Genomic DNA, 20314 nt, shown 5'->3' on the forward strand with positions numbered 1-20314 from the left:
AAGTCTTTCTAGAGAGGTGATGAAGTCGCTAATGCATGCAGGAAAATGAGCCCACAGCTGCCACAGGAAAGATGAACCGATGATATCAATGTTACACCGTGCACATCACCCAGACTTAACATGGCTGGCACAAGATTCAAGTCAGTATACATAAACAAGAAAAAGTAGAGATGGACATGGATGAAACAAATGCAGCTTTGTTAGTCATCACAGGAGACTGGTACTTACTGTGTCTAAGATATACCAGTTATGAGGTGCCTTCTGTAATTTTATTCTGTCTCTAGGGAGGTGGTATGTCTTATTAGAACAGGGCATATCTCATAGCAACTCTTTGGCTACACCACTATAATTTGATTTCTAGGTGGTTGTGATAAATCCATAGAGTCCTTATGTGCAGAGAAGCAGAAAGGAAATTGATGTTGCCTTCTCTGCACATTTAAAAGCCAAGTGTTGGGTGTGGAATGCAGGAGGCCTGTCATGAAGCATGTACGGGCTTCTAGGGTAGTCTGTGATGCATCTATGTTAGAACACATCACTTTCGAGAATCATGCTATAGTTTGGAGAACAAGTATGAGCAAGTTTACTGAAAGAGGAAGTGGATGTCTAGAGATGAGCTTGCCTGAAAATCAGAAAGGCATCTATCCCTTCTCTTGTCTACCTGTTTCTCAGAGGCACCACAGGAATTCCAGGACTCTAAGTCAATAGAGAGCAATGTTGAAAATAGCTTCAGGGCCATTGTTGAAAAGAGCTTCTAGGTTTCTAGAACAGAGTATCAAGTAAAAATGGAGTCTTTAGACTCTCCAGAGTTTCTGGGTCATCCTCCCTCATTTCTTCACAAACTATGAAGACCTGTGCAAGCTCAGTACTTGATGATGATAGTATTTTTTTTTCCAGAATTTGTCTCCTCTCTTCTGAATTTAATCTTATCTCCTTTCCCTCTCCCTCCCCATCTCTCTCCCTCTCCCTCTCCATCCCCCTCTCCCTCTCTCTCCTTTCTTGTCTGAACACTGTCAACATCTGGAGAACAGCTGTCATGACTGTGATGGTTCCAGTCCCTCAGTTACCTTTACTCTTCTCTAGAAAATGAACATACATACGTTATGAACATACATAAGAATTTACTGTCCTTTGTGAGGAGAAGTTATACTTTCTAACAACACCACAGACACAACTATTTATCAGACTGACTAGCTCACAGTACCCACCAGCTTCTCTCCAACATCAAGTTCCATGATTGAGCTTCCTCTTTATCTTAGCATATCTCCTGGTTATCTGTCACTGGTCCTCAGGGAGACTGTACTCACCTGACTATGTTGTCTTAAGTCTCCAGATTGAAGCTCTGTAGAGTAGTGGCTAGATGGGCACCATCCAGGTATCTCCAAAGTAGAATCTGTGCTACTGTTGTCAGAGCAAAGTAGCCCCAAAGTTTCCCCCCTACAAGAGGCATCTCAAAGCTGCCTTCTGGTGGCATGAGCTATCTGTATAGATGATTTCTAGGTAGCTACAAGTTATCACATCTAGTTAGTGCTTGAGGAAGGAGAGCCAATAGTGTGGACTTTGCCTCCAATGTCATATTCTATAAAAAGTGAGATACCAGGTTGGTGCCTCAGCTCTAAGATGCTAATGAGGATCAGGAGCCAATTACCCTATACCATGAATGATGGCTTCAGAGGAAGATCTCAGTTTCTGTGGATGTCTGGATGTTAGGGCGTTTAGTGGTCTAAGAGACTTTACACGTAATGAGTTATCAAGGCTGATCAGTCCTCAGTAATGGCTCAGTACATCCTGGAACCCATGGGCATGTTGGCAGCCAAATGACAGGTAAATAAACAGAATCTTTTCATGCTGGAAATGAAGCAATTGCTTTTAGTTTCTGTATCACACTCAGCGTTATCGCCAGGCTAGTCATGAACCCAGAACCTTGGCAAGGAGACAGACCTTGTCTGATGCATTGCTTCATTTATTTTCTGTCATTCTGTAGCAGGACACATCCTATGAAGAGGCCCATATTTACGACAACAGAGACCATAATGCCTCCTTCCTTATCTGCTCAGTGGACACACATTTAAATTCATAGATGATTTATTTGCTGTCTTCAAGAACAGAAAAGCAATTCAGACACATTGCTATATCACATTCTCCTTTGGGCCATTAAATCTGAGAGGAAAGGCCATTAAGTGCCTTAAAATATTGCACATCCAGGTGATACAGAGTAGGTTATAGCTGTCTCCACGTCTACTGCTTTGCAGCCTACAAACTCCTCCCTCAGCAGCAGGTAAGTCCTGCAGTGGAAATAGATTCAGCCCTCCCCTCACAGTAAATATGAATGCAGATATGAACCTGGATGTAAGAGCCCGTGACAGACAGCTCTTCTTATTAATGAAGGCCCAGCTCAGTATGGATGATTGTTCTGACATGGTGACTTAGATGAAAACCGTTCACCTTTCACAATTCTCTTTCCTGAAACAAATCCGTATTTATATTCTACCCCCTAGGTGTTAGATACTGCCCAAAAGCTGATAGTGAGAAAAGTGTGAGTCTCACAACATACTCACCCCAGTTCTCTGAACTTCCATGAAAGTTGCTCTTTGGAATGCCTTTTCCCACACAGCCAGCTCACTGCCCAGCTCCACACTGAAGATGTGGCTCTTCCCATGGCTGGCCAAGACGCTGAAGCAGTATGACCTGGGGTCTTCACAGTCAAAATCTTGGAGCCCGAGATACAAGTTTGCCTGCAGCCAGTAGTTATCTGAAAGCCAGAACTGAAAACCAGTATGGATTGGAAAGTGGTCAGGACTGGAGGGTTAAGCCTACAGAACCTAACCCACCCTTTGGGAAGAGGGTTGCATTTGCTTGGTCTGGCAATCATCATTTGCTTGGTGTTACAATCATCGAATGGAGCAAGTGCTTTAGAAATGTTTTCAGAACAACAGCCAAAGTAATAAACAGGGAGCTACGCACTGGATATAGCCTGATGATCCATCACAGACTCATTCGGCTGTCCACACCTAATAACAAGCAGCCATATCATCAGAACATGTCTCTGATGTGTTTGTTTAGGACACTCCCTGCTAGGATTCTTCATGTCAAGCTTAGCTACAGAGACCTGGATGTCACCAGTTGTGCCTACTTCCAGATGAGGGGTATGGAAGTAGGCAACAGGGACTACTAAAGGAGGCTTCTGGAACAGTCTGTCCTAACCCCCAGTATAGATATAAAAATGACCCATAAAAATATTCTACATAAGCTATGACCAGGCTCTGATCATTGCTTTCTTCAAAACCTCTGACAACTCCTTTTTTAAAGTGATATTTTAAATATAAAAACTTTTGAAACTCTAGTTTAGAATAAACCCAACAAACTGAGAAAAGCATATGAGAAGTTTTTGCCTACACCGGCTCTTTAGATGGGCTGGGCTCAGTGTTTCTAAAGAGAAGTTCATGCCCAGGGCTGCAGAATGGTGGGGTTGTTTATAACTCAGTTATACTGTTGAACTGTGAGGGGAATTGTTATCCAGTGATATCTCTCTATTGCAGTCAAAAGAACACCCTTGTTCTTTCTCCTTTTCAGCCATAAATTGTAGGGAGTGAGTTCACAGCTGAATGAATAAACCTTAACTAGAGGGGGGAATAAGGAAGAGATGGTACTTAACTGAGCCAAGAGGTATAAATGAAGACCACGATCACCCTTAATAATGGATTCATCATAGCAACTGTGTTTATATTGTCATGCTAACAGTACTAAGATGACAGTAACTTTGATCACTAAGACATAACACATCTAGCTTGATAGCTAATAACTCCAAATAACGGCTGCAATACAATGTAATTTATTTATAAAGAATTGTTTCTGAATAGACTATGAAGTACAGAGTGGTAATTCACAGATCTGGCCGCATAGCAACATTCCAAGGGACGCTTCTGTAAAGTGAATTCAGATGTCTGAGTCAAATCTCACACCATGTAAAATTAGATCCTTTGCCTTTGGAAAGCTCTCTCCAGATGACTACACTGCAGAGAAGGTTGAGAATCCCCACAATGCACTGTCCGGGCCTTGAAGAGCTGGAAACTATGGTTAATGACACAAGAGACATGAGGGATGTGGTAGTGTCATACCTAGCAAGCTTTCCCTATGTCAAAGGCCTGCCATCATACCAGTACTTGGTTGGCAGGGACAGGAGGGTTAGTCCAAAGACACCTTCAAATATAGAATGAATTTGAGACCAGTCTTGGATACATAAGGATCCATTAAAATGCAAAACAAAACAAAGCCAAATCAAAAAACAAACAAGCAAAAGACACAACAAAGCTTCTAACAACGTAACTAAAAGAATTTCCTCTAAAACTAAGATGCCTGGATTTCAGAGAAATCCTGTGTGTCCAGGGAACTCACCTTGGTTCCTGTGTACTTATGAATTGCATTCATTGTTCCCAGCATGTCAGTACAGCAGTGGAAACAGATAGGACTCACCGAGACTCACTCAAGCTAAGCCTGTGTCCCTTACACTGAGTCCTTGTCAGTGATGACACATTCCCAGTGGGGAAACTGTTTTCCTGGCTATGGACCCACTATATCAGAACTGTTAAATACATTGGACAATTCTGACAGCATCATGTGTCTGCTGTGGTTAACCCTCCCTCTTCATTATCTTTGAAACTTTCCTCTAATTGGATGGAATTGTCTTACTTGTTTTTCTGACCTGTCCAGTCCAGGTCAAAAATTTGAATTTGATTACTAAAATAATTCTCAACAGGTATGAGATGTTAGATAGGGAGATAAGAGTGCTTGCTTCACAAGCAAGAGAACCTGAGTTCAAATCTCCCACACCTGTAGGATGCCCCAGTGTATCAGGAACCCCAACATAGTTAAGGACATAGAGGAGATTTGTGGTGTTTGCTATCAGTGCACCTCCAGGTTCAGTGAGAGACCCTGTTTCAAGGGAGTAAGGTGGAAAGAATGAGAGACCTAGTATATTCTCTTTGCCTCTGCATATTCAAGGTTGTGGGCATTTAGACACACACACATACCACCACCACCACCACCCATTCATCCATTCATTCATACAAATATCCATCCATCCATCCATCCATCCACCCATCCATCCATCCATCCATCCTTCCACCTCAATTAGCAATAGCATGGCAACATCACTGGACTGGAAGAGCTGGGAGAATGAGAAAGGCTCATCTTACTATCTCAAAATATCCCTCAAGGAACACATTTTTCCTCCCACTGTGAAAGGCATCTTATCTTTATGAAACATCTAATTGCCAAAGTACCTACCTTGTGAACTTTAAACAGCACCTCACAGAGGTTATAGGCACGTTCTGCTCGTCCCCAATCCAGTGTGCTTACCTGTAGGTAAGCAAATAGAGACATTTGTGTTGAAGAGGAAGCTGCTTCAGCTAAGAACCCAAGCACTTCCACTATGGAATGATCCAACAGGTCTCTACTTAGATACTAAGCTTCCCTTGCCCTGGGTGGCAATAGACCTTATAGTCTGTTGTGGATTCTGATTCTGTGTTCTCCTCTGGTGTACAACATGGATGCATGAGTATAAAGAATAATACTTGAAGACGCACACTGGTAATAGGAGAACTTTACACTCCTAGGAATCATTTAAGTTTAAATGCAGATTTAATTCAATTAAATTTTAGTTTAAATGCAGAAAATGTAAGATGATTATGAATGTGGGATGGATTAGTGTGACAGTCAAGTAGACACGCTGTTGATTGGTCCTCTGTTCCTCGGGACTACATTCCCTGGATGTTTCTGCTTCAGAAATGAATGGTAGATTTACCTAATCAATTTACTTGAATATGTGTTTTGGTTGGTTTCACATATTGTATCTCATAACTATTAACTTTTGAATATTGTGTTATGATTTGTAATTTACACTCACATATATGATCTCAAAGTGAAAATGTTTCTAGTTTTAAAAAAATGTATAAAGTTCTCTCAGCAGTGTCAGATCTGGCTCTTTTCTGTGAACCATGAACTTTGTCTTTCAGGCGGTAAACTTGAACAGGGCTTCTCTGTGTTGCCTTTGAGACACTGAATTCATAAGTATTCAATCAGCTGGTGGCTTCCTAGCAATTGTCCCATCACACAAAATGCTGCCAAAGTCCTAAGATGCTAAGCCACTGAAGCCAGACCATTAGCCAAGTATGTGTTTTTCACAGAACCAACACTGATGTGTGACCATTTAACAGATCATTGCTCCAGAGCCAGCTCTCTGATACTGGAATTGAACAAGAACAACAAAATGCTGGACAAATAAACCTCAATTGAAAACAAGTGGGGTAAAAGTGCCAATGTGAAGCTTGGTTTTGGAACAATTAGGCCTCCATTGCTTCTGCAATCAGCAGATGGTAGTCCTTGCTGCATCTTTCCAATTCAAAATGTCTAAAACTTTTGTACCTCTACCCAATGCCAAAGTGATCAGGGTTTGCACGAGAGTGCTGTCCTAACTTAAAGACAATGCTCACTGAACCAGAAGCTGTTCCTATCCTCTTGCCCTATAGTCCTAGTTGCTTGGGCAAAGGATATGCAGATGTCCCTCAAGGTAGAGAGCCCTGTGGCCATTAGTGTTACTGGATCAAAATAAATCACACATGGGTGGACACCGCATTCAACCTTCCCATTCAAGTGTTTATTATTATAAGTGAATAAAAAATAAACAAAAAATGATTAAACACACTATTCAGAGACATGCTCCCTTAAGAGCTGATGTGATGTTTAAATATGTATCATGCATATTCATAATTTTGCCTTTTCAATATGTAGTTTGTAAAAGAGCATTTTTTCCCATGTCTTTTTTTTTCAGACACAAAATGAGAATGGTAACTCAGAACTTCAATGTGTAGATTCATCATTTTTATAAGCCTGACTTTTGTGCTGGACATTTTAGATTGTGGTTATATTTTAATCGTTCTAACGGTGCCATGATTATTACATTGAGGCCATTACATTCAGCTATCCTGTTGTATCAAATGCATCTTCTTCTTAAGGTTGTGATCTGTATATGGCAGAATAGCCTGCCTTCTATGTTCTAAGGTGAAAGTGGCCGAAGGTGGTGTTTCTTATTGTTGGCAAACTCCAGGCCTTCCTGTGCATTTAAGGCATTTTCTTGGCACCTGACTTCCTTCTGTTTAATGTTCCTGCCAGGAGGTCATGTCTATCCAGTGGGGATGACCCCATTTCTACTCTAGCCCCTGAGCTGCTGAAAGTGATTGATGTTCCCATCTTGTGCTCTGCATGAATCGTGCCCTACCCCTCATCCTCTCAGTCACTGTGACAGATTCAGGGAAGAGACCTTGTCCAGAGATAGCAATGAGATAGAAGGTGATCAGGTTTCTGGGAAGAGATACTTCATCACTGGACTTGGGGCAAATGCACCACCTGAGGATTGCTAGAAGTCAAAATAGGCATCAAAGACTTGGTTACTGACAATGCCTGGACAGCTGTTCCTCTGTTATAATAACTCGTCCCAAAGATGCCAAGTGATCTGGATGGGGGGAGTCAGGAGGGATATGGCTGCCCTCTCTCTTGTGTTTATCTGCCAGCCTAAACTCTCTCAAACCAGACTGTTTAAAAAGCAGCTCTTTCTCTTTGCTCCCCTTTCCCAGGCTACCTGAACTCCATGTATTCCTGGAGGCTTGTCAGAGACCAAGGCCTGACGTCTTCCCTCATATCTGGAGAAAAGACTTGGTAACCATATACCCAAGTGTTCATCTTTCACTCACCTATCACTGCATCCCTGTCAGTGTTTGCTTACCTAGTGTATCCAAGATTACTACCCAGCAGGCCCTGGGAGACAACACAGGCAACTTGCTCAGAGTGGAACAGGTGTGCTGAGCAAAGTCCCACCTTGGGGCTGAGCCAGTAGAGTCAGATTTGATAGCCTGCAGCCAGCCTGGTTCTAGCCTGTACAGCAGCCTTTCCCCACATGGTTCAGGTGTGGATATGTCTTATCCAGTAGAAAGGCAAACAGGAAGGTATTTTTAGTTTTTTTCTTACAGAAAACTATCAGCCAAATATTTGTTACATTCCACAGGTTTCTGTTCACTTTTTATTAGTTATATATAGCTCTACAGCCCAACTGTGAATTCTGAACATAGAAATCTCTCAGGTACCTATCCTTATACCTACATAGCTGAAGTAGGAAACAGTTGATGTGAACAGCTACTTGACAAATACTTAAATATTCATAACCAAAATATAAATGCAGAGTTCAGAATCTCAGGTCTGCCTGGATAACAGTATTGTGACAGAAGTGAAGGTCTGTGGAGCTCTGAAGTTCCCTGCCTTAGGTGGTCAGGGTTGAAGCCTTGGAATAGCTACGGTGCCTGCCAAGCTCCCCAAGACAGAGGTCCTTGGCCTTGTCAGTGTTTCAAATGAAGTTTAGTGACATTGGTTTTCATTTCTAAGTCAAGTGACACTGGCATATGTTGAAAACCTCTAGTGGGACAAGTGAGGTGGTCACCTCAGCTTCCCCTGACACTGTGAACAACCGAGTTTCAGGTGACCCCCAGGATTAATCATCAGTGCCCACTTCTAAGGGGTTTCATGACCACCCCTTCTCATTGGTGGATCTGTGAGGAAACAGAGGCACCCAAGCTCTGTGAAGGAAAGAAGAGTGAAAGGAGAGAAAGGAGGGGTATGGATAAAAACACTGAGTTTACAGTACAGGCATGCATTTAGTCATTGCTTGCCTCACAAAAGAATTGCTGATTTTGCAAACCAGGTTCTCTGTGATGTCATTTCCTCAAGTGGAAGCGTCTCTCCTGCGGCAAGCACAACTTGCTTTCTGCTATGACGCTTTTATGGTGTTACTCTCATGGAAGGGATGAGACAGCAAACAGAGAAGGGGCGCTCAGTTCAGTGCTGAGTGATTGTCTAAATTCATGTCTCAGCCACTGGCCCTGACAGGAGCTTTGCCTGGCAATGCAGAGTCAACGCAAACAGAGACTAGGGCACCTGATATTCGACCTCCTCAGAGGTGCGTTGCACAGAGGACAGCAAGCAGGCATCCATGTGAGAAGAGACTGAGGCTTTCTAAATCACATCTCTGTCTTGCTCCTCTAAACAATGGCATTGATGACCTTCTGCCCTTCCTGGCCATATGTGGCTTTGGGTAGAGCAGACACTTTAGACTATAAGGTAGACGACATCAGCATCTTTTAGGGTTACTGTGGGATACAGGTCATATCAGGCTGGTGTAGCAGTTCTACATGGGAGCCATCCTCATCTGAAGACTTAAGTCCATTCTTTCCAGATAAACTTTTACAAATGATAGACAATATCTGCCTAATTGACATTTGTAAAATTACTGCTAGTATTTCCTGCAGGCAAAAGAGCCTGCACCACATAATTTATACACCAGTGCTATGTGATGCTGTGAAAATGATTTCACAACCTTAATTTTTAACACATTTTAATGGTGTTTGGAAACATGAAGAGATGAAGCTTCACCTTTTAAATTCTCGTTTGCAAGTCAGAAATAAATATTCTATCAATGAAGTTGAGCAGAGTGAAGAGCGGGGCTTAGGGATGGCGAGGTTCGTTTCATGCTGGACCCTGTTTCTTCCTCAGCAGGATACCTCAGAGTAAAGGCTGCTGGCTCTCATACCTCCCCTCCTCCCACCTTCTCCCTGGAGGAAGTCAGAGACAATCTGTCCTTGAATGAAGGACATAACTTTTTAGCTCTTCCTAACTTTTCCATAGTAAGAATCTTTAGGTCCCTCTAGGTTCCATATCAAATTACTGACAATACATGTTGAGAACTACAGCTTAGTGAATATTTTACCTTTTCTGCCATGTCAAGCTTTCCTTAATGCTTATAACTGGCCCTTGAGATGAAGCCTGGTTGTGCTGTAACTACCAGGGAAACAAGTGACAATTGGGAAATTTGCAGAGTCACCTGTGTGGCTTCAAACTCCTGGCATGAGAAACTCCACCTCCTTCCTCTAGAGAGGTAGAGAGGACACATTGACTTTACTCAGATGAAGCCCATCCTGTGAAGAGATAGGTCATGCCCTGCTTGCTGCATAACGTCACAGAGAGAGTAGTAACTTGGGAGCTCTCATCTGGAGTTCCGGGCTCTGCATATGGGAGGACCATGAGCCCTGCTAGGCCTACTCAGTAAGATGTGTGTCAGAGCATCCTGACACTGGATGTGCTGCAAGTCTTTTATTGCTTGTCTGTGATCCATGAACTTCAAACTTCATGAAAGATTAAATAATTAAGTATATTTATTAAAACTTAAAGTTTAAGATTTGGGCAAACTGAAAACTGTTATTGAAAATTACTAGCAATGCCAAGGTATAAATCCCAGGCCCAGGAAATATGTGTAAATATTTAGGTATAGATTCACTTATCATATTGTGTACATTGCTATGACCACCAAAAGCTGTTTAATATAAAAGCATGACTTTTATGTTTCAAATTTTATGTGCTTCAGAGACTTAAAATTCACTTATATAAGAAAGCCATCCTGTGTTCACCTTGGCCTGGTGAGATGTTCTAGTCAAGATTTATTATCTCTGATATACAACAGGGGAAAATTTGGGATGAGGAATGTAAATAAGTTGCCTCATGTCCCTGGCTGGTAAGCAGAACAATTATGAAGAAAACCTGTAGCTTCGAGTTATTAGCTTGCAGCCAATTCCACCGAGACACAGAATAATTCTTCTTCATTGTCCCATACAATCTTTCCTATCTCAAAGTAAAATATGCTTTGGTTATTGTGGACAAAAGAGGAATTGTTTAAAACATTTCATTTTTGTCCAACACTATCCTATTATGTAAGGTAAATTTTTATCTTTCTATTGAACACATTGTCTAGGCTGCTTTCAGCTTTTTCCATTTTTGTTTAATGAAAGGCTGTACATCTTAGAGCTCACTGCGAGTGAATGAACCTCACCTGTCTGTCTCTAGAAATGGATAGGCGTTGAGCTAAGCCCATGGTATAAAAACAAATGAATATGAAAACCCTGCTTTCGTGGTCTGGCTTCTAAGCTGTTGTGTTTTGTACTTTTGTCTTGACTCCTTCTTGCTGACGGTGTACAGTATATAATCAAGTCTTTCAAATTACCAAGAAACTAATTATAACCCTTTTCTTTGTTGTCCTTAATTAGAAATGGAAACAGCTGTTATGTCTACTTCCAATGGTGTTGCTGGGCATTGTAGATGTCATCACATCGCCCTACATTCTGAAGGCCCTGCTCCTGGATGGCCCTGCTATGATAGAGGTCTCTTCCTATGGGCCAGTTGACTTGGCTAAGTGCTTGGATGGGCTTCCTCCATGTATCCTCTTTCCTTCTCTTATAGAGTCTAACATTTGGGAACACTTTGCAATAGTACATCCTCCGCTTCCTCTTGGAAATTGCTTCATGTTGATTTTTTGGGCTTAAAGCACAAGAAGCTTTTGAGTCTTGCTAGCTTCCCCCATCCAAAAATATCCAAATGGTTGATTTTTTTCCCTTTATATCACATTTAGCGAGTTTTCTGACATTTCCAATTCACTGAGCACAGCTGTAGAGTTTCACTATCTTCCAGCAGAAGGGATTAGCCAGCGAGTGACCATTCAGCCATCAGAGAGTGTCTATGTAAGTCACTTCACCTCCTAACAAGCAGTGACTTTATTATCATTTCAAAGGGATAGCAATGACAGCTGTGTTACCAGAGAATTGAAAATTATACAAAGACACAGGGGCTGTACAAAGGAAACCCTCTACGTTGGCCTGACTCTGAGTTGAATATTTATTCACACATCATACTGCTTGCTCTGACCATTTTGTTTCTTTTATACAATTACCACAAAAATGAAGGAAACTCCTTAGGACTAGGCCTAGGGGAAGCATGTAGCAGTTTTAGCAATCATAATAAAAGATCCAGACAGATGAGCAACGTGCTCATGTGGTCCCCAGTGTCAACACCACCTGCATGCTGCTGATATCACTATCCAGATACTATATCTGAGTATGGTCTTACCATGCAAAAATATCTACTTACTGTTAGACAAAGCCATGTAAGTTAATTTAGTAACCTTAAGGAACATCAATTAGTTTACTTTCAGGAGAATTGAATCAGTGCTTATGGAAACATATAGGTGATTGTAATGTGAGTAAATTGGCAACATAAGATTTTTTTTTTTAATTAAAAAACCAAACTTGTGTCTAGATACATTGTTTTCCTAATCCAATCCCGGGGAAGGAAAAAAACACATTAGAGGGGGAAGCCAGTGAAGCAGCAGTTCTCCTTAGTGAGTCCATTTTCCCACCCTCAGCCTTTCATTTTATACAGGATGCACACCCTGAGGGAAGCTGGGGAAGGGTGCAGCTTCTGAAAATATACTACTGCACCAAACATTTATGTTACTGTAAACTCATTTCAATGGTAGAAATTTATGTCATTATCTGTGTAGATTCTGATTTTTTTCAGAGACACCAAAACAAGTTTCATTATTTGTTTGCAATTCTAGTGGGTCAGATTCCCAAAGGTTTTAAAAAAAAATCTTCAAATGATCGGTGTCTGGGCAGAGCACTTAACAACCTATTTGGCCAATCTGAGAACAGTGTGGGTAAGAATGGAAAATAGAGTTATAGAATGGCAGCATCTGCTCTTACATTTGTGTGATAAGTCCCACTAAAGCAGGCTGTTAGCTTTAATCAAATCTGGAAATTGTGTGAGAAAGAGTGGCTATGGAAATTTCATTATTTAGACATTTCATTAGAAATATCTAAAGACAGGGACTGTGTTTTGCTTTGATTTCGTTTTGGATTCTTCAGCCACATAACTGTTTACATCCCACCTCCACACCCACTGATATTTGAAGCAGAGAAATGCTACAGCTGTTTGAACTGAAAGACAGAAATGGAGTCCCTGTATGAGTTTGAAGTAACTCACTGGTGGTTAATCCATAAGCAGAAACCCATTCTAACCACTGAGGTTTGGAGGCCATCTGTCTCAGCCTTCTTCCAGGGCCCACTCGATCTGGTGCCTGGCTCATATGAATAACTCTAGCAACAGGTCCATTCACCCACCAGATGCAGAGGCATCCTTACCGGAGGAGTGCTGAAAATGTAGAATGATGAGCCCCTCAGGGCCAAGAACTTGGGTCTGAAGTTCTGAGAGTTGTTGTCAGCTCCTTGGAGCCTCTCATTTACCCATCCCATGTGCACCACCTGCAGAGGGAAACCTTGGAAAATTAAAAACCAAGCCTTAATGAGAATGTCTTAAGAGTAGAATACTAGCCACACGCAACACGCTATGCTCCTTGACTTCAACACAGTATGCCCAGAAAAGATGGGGGAATACAAAGAAGCCTGTATGAAGTTCTTAGTCAACTCAAGTCGAAAGATAGAAGAACATGACAGTTTGTGGTGAATACTCAGATCCTTGTGGAGAAAGGCACTCCACAGGAGCTGAGTTGTGGGTTTCCTGTACTTCTTTAAAATGTTTTGTCACAGGGCTGGAGAGATGGCTCAACTATTAAAGGCAAAGGATCACAACCCAAAGGACAAAAATGCAGTGTTGAATTACACTCTGCTAGAGGTTAGTATTTCTCATTCTCTTGTGCAGATTCAAAAAGAGCTCATTATATTTTCAGTGTTTACAGTAAATATAAGGCATCATTCAATGGGAAAAAATGACTAAGGCTTTCTTTAGAGTTTAACTCCCTAGCAGTAAAAATAATACAAAACACAAAATTCTTACAACTCAGACAGTTTGAGTCTTACTCCATGAGAGGTAAACTACAAAATCAGAATGTGGTTTAGGTGTATCATAGAAACAGTGATATAATCTGAGAATTCAGTGGATAACTTCATCCTGTTAAAGAACAATACCCATATTACCCCCATCTATATATGGCACATACTTTTTAGTAAATGGCCTGAGTAACTTCAGTTTAATTATCTCCTCTCCCAGGTTTGCCATTTCAAGGAAAATCAATTAACTAAAAACAAAATCCTTATTCAAGAAAAAACTTCAAATAAGACAGAGTTTTCAACTCTTCCCTACCTCTACCTACACTTTTTCGGTAGTCTCTCTAAGTAGTCCTGGCTGTCCCAGTAAGCTATGTAGACCATGCTGGGCTCAACCCCATAGAGATCTGCTTGTTTCTGCCTCCCTAGTGCTGTGATTAAAGGCGTGTCCCACCATGCCTGGCTTCTTAGCACATTAAATGATATATCATATGCACTATTTCAACCAATATTACCCAGTGTTCTTCAGGGATGAAGACCTTGTGTCCAGAGGTGTGGACAGGAGTAGAAAGCTCACTAGCAATTCCCACAGCCCGAAGTAGAGGATCCCTGCACCAACTTTTACCCAGTAACTCCTGGCAGTATTCACTCTCACACACAATAGAACTATCCTTGGAGTCAAGATGTCAGCCGAGAGCTAAAATGCAAACAAGACAGACTCTGTGGACAATAGCCATCATGCCTAAACCTAATCACTGCTATAATGTGTACTGAATACAAATGAATGGCCCTCAAATCTGTAACTTTGTCACTTATTAGAATTTGCATGTACTTATAGAAGTATCATGTATGGATTATCCCAGGGTGTGTAGTACATGTTTATACATTCACATAAAGTCCAGAAGACTCTTCTTGGCTGTCATTGCTCAGGTACTGTCTTCCTTTGTTTTTTGAGACAAGCTCTCACACTGGCTTAGAACTTGTCAAGTCTGGTAGGCTGCCATGCCTACAGCTCTAGGATTCTACCAGTCTCTGGGCTATAAGCATGTATCAGCATGTCAGGTTTATTTCTTACCAACTACATGAATGAAACTCGGGTCCTAATGCTTAGGAGGCAAGTACCTCAGCAACTGAGCTATGTCTTTAGCCTTAACTTTGTCTTATATGTGTTCCAAAAAGGTGAGTTTTATTAATGTGATATGATAAAGTGACTATAATATTATCAAAAATTTCATGTGTGACATGGGATGCTTTTAACACTGTTGGGCTTTTATTATAAAAGAGGCCAAAATGCACAATATTGCAATGATAACCGTGAGAATTTAATACTGTGTCTTAGAAAAGCCCCTGGCATGGTGACTACAGACTGAAACAAAACAGTATTTGCACTGTAAGAAAACTGCTGGAACTTATGTCCTTGAAGGTCTTCTGGATTTGGCAACATTCCTGATAGAAACCTGACAGCATCAGGGTCTTCTGTCTTCCTCCTCTTCATACGGCCATATACATTGCAATGAGGTGTGACATGCAGAGGATTGTGACATGCAGGCACAGCAGACAGGATGGTGACTTTCACAGGTGGATGAGTGAGTGTGGATAAATCTGAGCGCACAGTGGACGAGCAGGCATGTAGACAGCTGGAAGGTAAAGTCAAAGCCGCAGGTCTGGATTCCCAGTTGAAATAGAGAAGCTATGATCTCTTCCATCTCACAGCCGCAGAATTTAAACAAGGATGAACTACCCTTGGATTCCAGTTCATTTGAGGGCCGCTGTGGGTCATCAGAGCTACAAGTATTAGCTGGGAACCCAGTGCCACCTCTGAAAGTGCTGCAACCAGCATTTGGCTCTCTTTGTCTGCTCTGCCCTTCACTTCATCAGTGGCTAGGTGACTCCACACTCTGTCAATACCATGAGCTCACATAACTCGACAGGAATTCCATACTGAGGAGTGGCCAAGAAGCTGCTGCTGTAGCCAGCGTGACAGCTCTGGTTAGTAAGAATGTGAATCACCAATTAGCTGGATGTGGACTTAATTAAATCCCAAGTGCAATTTAATACTGTCTAGGTAGCACAGAAGTAAGTTATAGCTTTGCTGTTACTCGGAACATTGGCTACCTTGTGAATCTTCTTTATGTACGGATAGCTAGTTCGTAAATAATCTACAGGAAGCTAATCTTATCTTTTACATTATGAATTTTTTAATGACTTGCTGCATGCTGTAAGAAGTGTATATCACACTTTCATGAATGCTGCCCTGATGATATTGGGTGATACAATTAACTGGGGAACCAGGGCTTCACCACCTCTACAGAGAAGTATAATTTCATCTATCTGTTCTGGATCCTTTCTGTGGAAAGTCCTGTTTCTTGCTGGGCCAGTGTAGATACTTAGTTAAGCCTACAAAAGATTATGACTACACATCTGTTTTTTATTCTGCATGAAAAGCCGCTCTCCTGTGCCACTAACATTATCCTTGGAGTGCTAATCAAGGCATCATCTCTCTCAATTGAAATACAAGTTAGAAATTTTAGACGAAATTTACTTTGGAAGGACATAAAGCTGTTTGCAGTTTTATTAGGGTGGACACATCCTCAGAGAATGCTTAGTTTGTGTTTATTGTCATTAGGTTTATGTTGGCTGTATGTGTGTGTGGGGGTGTAGGTCAAAGGACAACAATAGGTGTCATTCCTTATGGCTGTCTGTCTTTTTTGTTTTTTTCTTTTAAAAGGGTCTCTCATTGGCATTGAATTCACCAAGACTAGACTAGCTGGTCAGTTAGCCACAGGGTTCTTCCTGTCTCTGCCTTCTTAATGCTGGAGTTATAAGCATATAAGGCTATGCTTGGCTTTGTTGTTGTTTTAAATTCGGGATCTGTAGACAAAACACAGGTCTTTATGCCTGTAAGGCAAGCACTTTACAAACTGAGCCATCTCCCCAGCTCACTTTGGTCTTTGTTTAAGACAAAAGTGCTCCAGTTTGAGGAACAATTTATAAGGTTAAATGCCAGGTGTAAGAATCTATGCCCTGTGCTTATTGTACTAGCTTACAGACATTTTTCTTTTTATTTCAATTTTATCAGAAGATCCTGTGCTAGATTGTTTTATGTCAACCTGACACAAGCTAAAGTCATCTGAGAGGAGGGAACCTAATTTAAAAACAAACAAACAAACAAACAAAAGCCCCAAAACCTCCATAAGACCCACTGCAGGCAAGCCTATTGGGCCTTGGTTGAGGAGGATCCAGCCCATTGCGGGTGGTGCCATCCCCAAGATGCTGGTCCTGGGTTTTATAATAAAGCAGGCTGAGCAAGCCACAAGGAACAAGCAAGTGAGCAGCACCCTTCATGGCTTCTGCATCTGTTCTTGCCTCCAGATTCCTATCCTGTTTGAGTTTTTATCTTGTTTTATCTCCTGCCTTGACTTCCTTTGATGATGAATATTGATATGAAAATATAATCCAAATAATTTTCCTTCCTCTCCAAGTTGTTCTTGGTCTTGTGTTTCATCATAGGAGTGATGACCTTAACCCTTTGTTTTATCACATTTATTCAATTCTTATTTGTTATACACCAACAACCAATGGTTGCTTAAAGTGGGGAAAAGATTACTTTTAATTTTTGAAGGCTCAGTGTCAAATCCTAAAATACAAAATAAAGCATGTAGAATTTGGGTCAAATGTGTATCCCCCTTCTCTAGAGTACACCCAGACATTCAGGATGGCAAGGATGGTGTGAAGGCCACCAGAACAGCAGGATGTTCCTTCCATGTCTGATGTAAAAACACTAACAAAGCTCCTGGGCAAATTCAAAGTGTTATGTACATTTTCAGTCCAGAAATATATATATGAATAAATAAAATCCCCAGAAAGTAAGACTTTAGATTTAAATGGCATGACTTTGTTTTGCTGTACAGATGAAAAATAGAAGCTCACATGCCAGTCAGTCTGGTCAATGTTTCTGCTAGAAAAGGACACAGCTGGATTTAGATGCCAGGCTTTCACCAAACATGGCAATGGCAGCCAAGTGTGACGTGTGGTGGCATTCACCAGATGAAGGTGTCGTCTCTTGATGCGAAAGGTGGTTGGTGTAGCACCTGTGAGCTCCCCAAAGAATCTGCAGTACCAATAGTTGTCATTTTATTGTAGGCTCTTGATATCCAGTGACAGGAAGTGATGAATTTCAAAGTAAAGGAAACACATCCTGCTCACAGAACAATGCTCTTCCCTTGTTGGCTAGTTGGTTGTATCCATCTACAAACTCCACCATTCTCTGACATAATCCAGATTCATCTCCTGGAGATAACACTTTCTAGTTGCACACTGGATCTCACTAACCTCTGTCTAGGAGACCTGATCTTTCCACCTTCTTTATCATGTGTGGTGCTCTCTCCTCTGGCCACAGATATATCAACAAGAAGCAGAACCCTGTTCCCCCACCTCCTCCTGGATTGGCTAGAGGAGCTGAGGACAAGGACCAAGTCATTCCTTGCCAAACTTTGAAGGGGCCAGATCCCCAAGCATAGGATCTTAGAGATGCTTCAGAGTCCTGAAGGGCTAAGGGAACTCAATTTCAAAAACAGTAAATCATTTGTGGAAAAAAAATACCAACACAAAGTCAGGTCAACATCTCACCAGCAACAGATAAATTGAGAAAATGTTTATGTGTGAACCAAGTAGAGGTGTCTTAGTGGGCAAAATTGTAAAAAAATTATTTTTAAGCTGCAAACTTTAGTGGAAACATATAAGATAGAAAGAATATATAGAGTAAATGCTATTCTTGTTTGGAGACATTTATGGAAGTATTAATCATAAAATAGCTAGCTCCTCTTTCAGCTATGTAAAACAAAATAGCTGATGATTAATTTATGAAATAGTGAAAGTAATAAGTTATATTTAGAAGAGTTATTATTATCTGTGTAAAAATGCTGACTAAAAGGCTCAATTAAACTGTAGACTGAATTTATTGTCTTTCCCAGTCAACAATGAATTGACAGAACAATGTCTCCTGGGTGTCATTGTCTTGACTTTAGAGTCTGATGGTTACCACTATTTAAAGAGCATTCATAAGCACCAGTTTCAGTAACAGAAATATACTGACATTAGTTTTCTTGGAGTTATAACTCATGCTTCTGTAAACCTATAAAAGATGTAATCTGACAACCAATGGACTATAAACAAGTTCTCCTTCCTGTGCTCAGCCTAACATGTGACTAACAGCCATAACATGAAAGAGGAACTGGACAAAGAATACTTATGAAGAGCTGATGTTGAAGAAGAGCCTGTCGGGGGAAGCCTTGCCCTAGGCAATGCATCATGTGAGAGCATTCACATTAACACCTGCCAGGTCAGCGACTCCTGGGAGCCCCAGCAACTATAAACAAGAATGTTTATAACTGAATTTCACCTCCGTGTTGATGTGAGTCTACAAGGATAATTTCGTCATAAAGAGTAGGGATGTAGATCCAGAGCCAAGTTATCTTAATTTATCTTTATCTTTTAGGAAAGATTTGTGGCTCTCTCCAAGTCTGACCTACCATCCTTGTGACAATCAGGCAAATCCTTTCAGAATGTATTGCCAGACCACTAGCTACCACCAGCTCCACCACAGCTAAGAATGCCACCAGACAACATGTGAATCCTACTATAAAGGTTTTCCCACTTTGCCCTAAACAACCAACTCTATGTTCATATCACTGCACTTTAAAAATAGCTTGGCTTATGAATCTCTCTGTTCTGTTGCTATAAAAGCTTCATGAAACTGTTACCAAACTGCAATATGGTATTTGGGGGGGGGAGCAGGGGGACCTGCACATGTGTTTGTGGGCCATGGTGACTGAAATTTGGGTCCAGAATAGACTCTCATATTTCCTTTGAGATGAAAACTATGCTATTGAGTCAACAACATCATATAACAAAATGATCCCAAGTCATACAGGCCTTTCTCCATCCTGAATCCCCTTTGGGCTCTTCTAAAGTCCTCTCTAAATTCTGTTCAGATCACATTTTTCTACTGAATACAACCCACAGGCAACATTTATCTCTGTAAACACAGGTAATCAGAACAGTCCCCTAGTGTGCACCCAAAGAAATAAAGAGCTTTGAGTTCCTGCATGTGGCAGAGTCTACCAAATTCAATGTGAATCTCACTAGCATTTTCCTATCTAAATTCCACAAAAGGAAGCAGCCACTTTGGGGTTTTGTTATCCTACTGGGCTGAAGGCATACACCTACCTGGTCACAGGGAGAACAGCATTTATTTGCCATTTTCATCTGTAGAAGGAAGACAGCAAAGGGTCAGTGTGCTACGCACATTAGTGCCTTCGTTTCTCAGCTTGTCTAAATGGCAGCTGAAATTAATCAGCCCAGGATAGTTCCTTGGAGATGACTTGCCTCTATCCTGTGCTTATCTTCAAATCAGAGCAAATACAAGTTTATCGCAGCAATTCTCAAAGCAGGAAAACAAAGAAACAAAACAAAGTGCACAGGCGCACTAAGGTCATCATTCCCAAATACCAGCCCTCGAAGTGAGGGCAGCTGTGGATGACAGATGCTTAAACTCTACCAAGAGAGAGAGAGAGAGAGAGAGAGAGAGAGAGAGAGAGAGAGAG

General features: G+C 41.3%; 1 protein-coding gene across 5 annotated transcripts in view; it reads right to left on the reverse strand.

The window, feature by feature from the left end:
* The window catches only part of Sntg2 (syntrophin gamma 2), a 199965-nt gene that overhangs the window by 46155 nt on the left and 133496 nt on the right, over positions 1-20314 (reverse strand). For all 5 annotated transcript variants that reach the window (XM_028768843.1, XM_028768842.1, XM_028768845.1 and 2 more), the window contains 4 exons: positions 19938-19976; positions 13068-13187; positions 5284-5355; positions 2556-2762 (listed from right to left, as the gene is read on the reverse strand). In XM_028768843.1, coding sequence (XP_028624676.1) covers positions 2556-2762; positions 5284-5355; positions 13068-13187; positions 19938-19976 — 438 coding nt within the window. The remainder of the gene's footprint in view (positions 1-2555; positions 2763-5283; positions 5356-13067; positions 13188-19937; positions 19977-20314) is intronic.

Source organism: Grammomys surdaster, unplaced genomic scaffold (assembly GCF_004785775.1).
Source record: "Grammomys surdaster isolate TR1022 unplaced genomic scaffold, NIH_TR_1.0 188, whole genome shotgun sequence".
NCBI lineage: Eukaryota > Metazoa > Chordata > Mammalia > Rodentia > Muridae > Grammomys > Grammomys surdaster.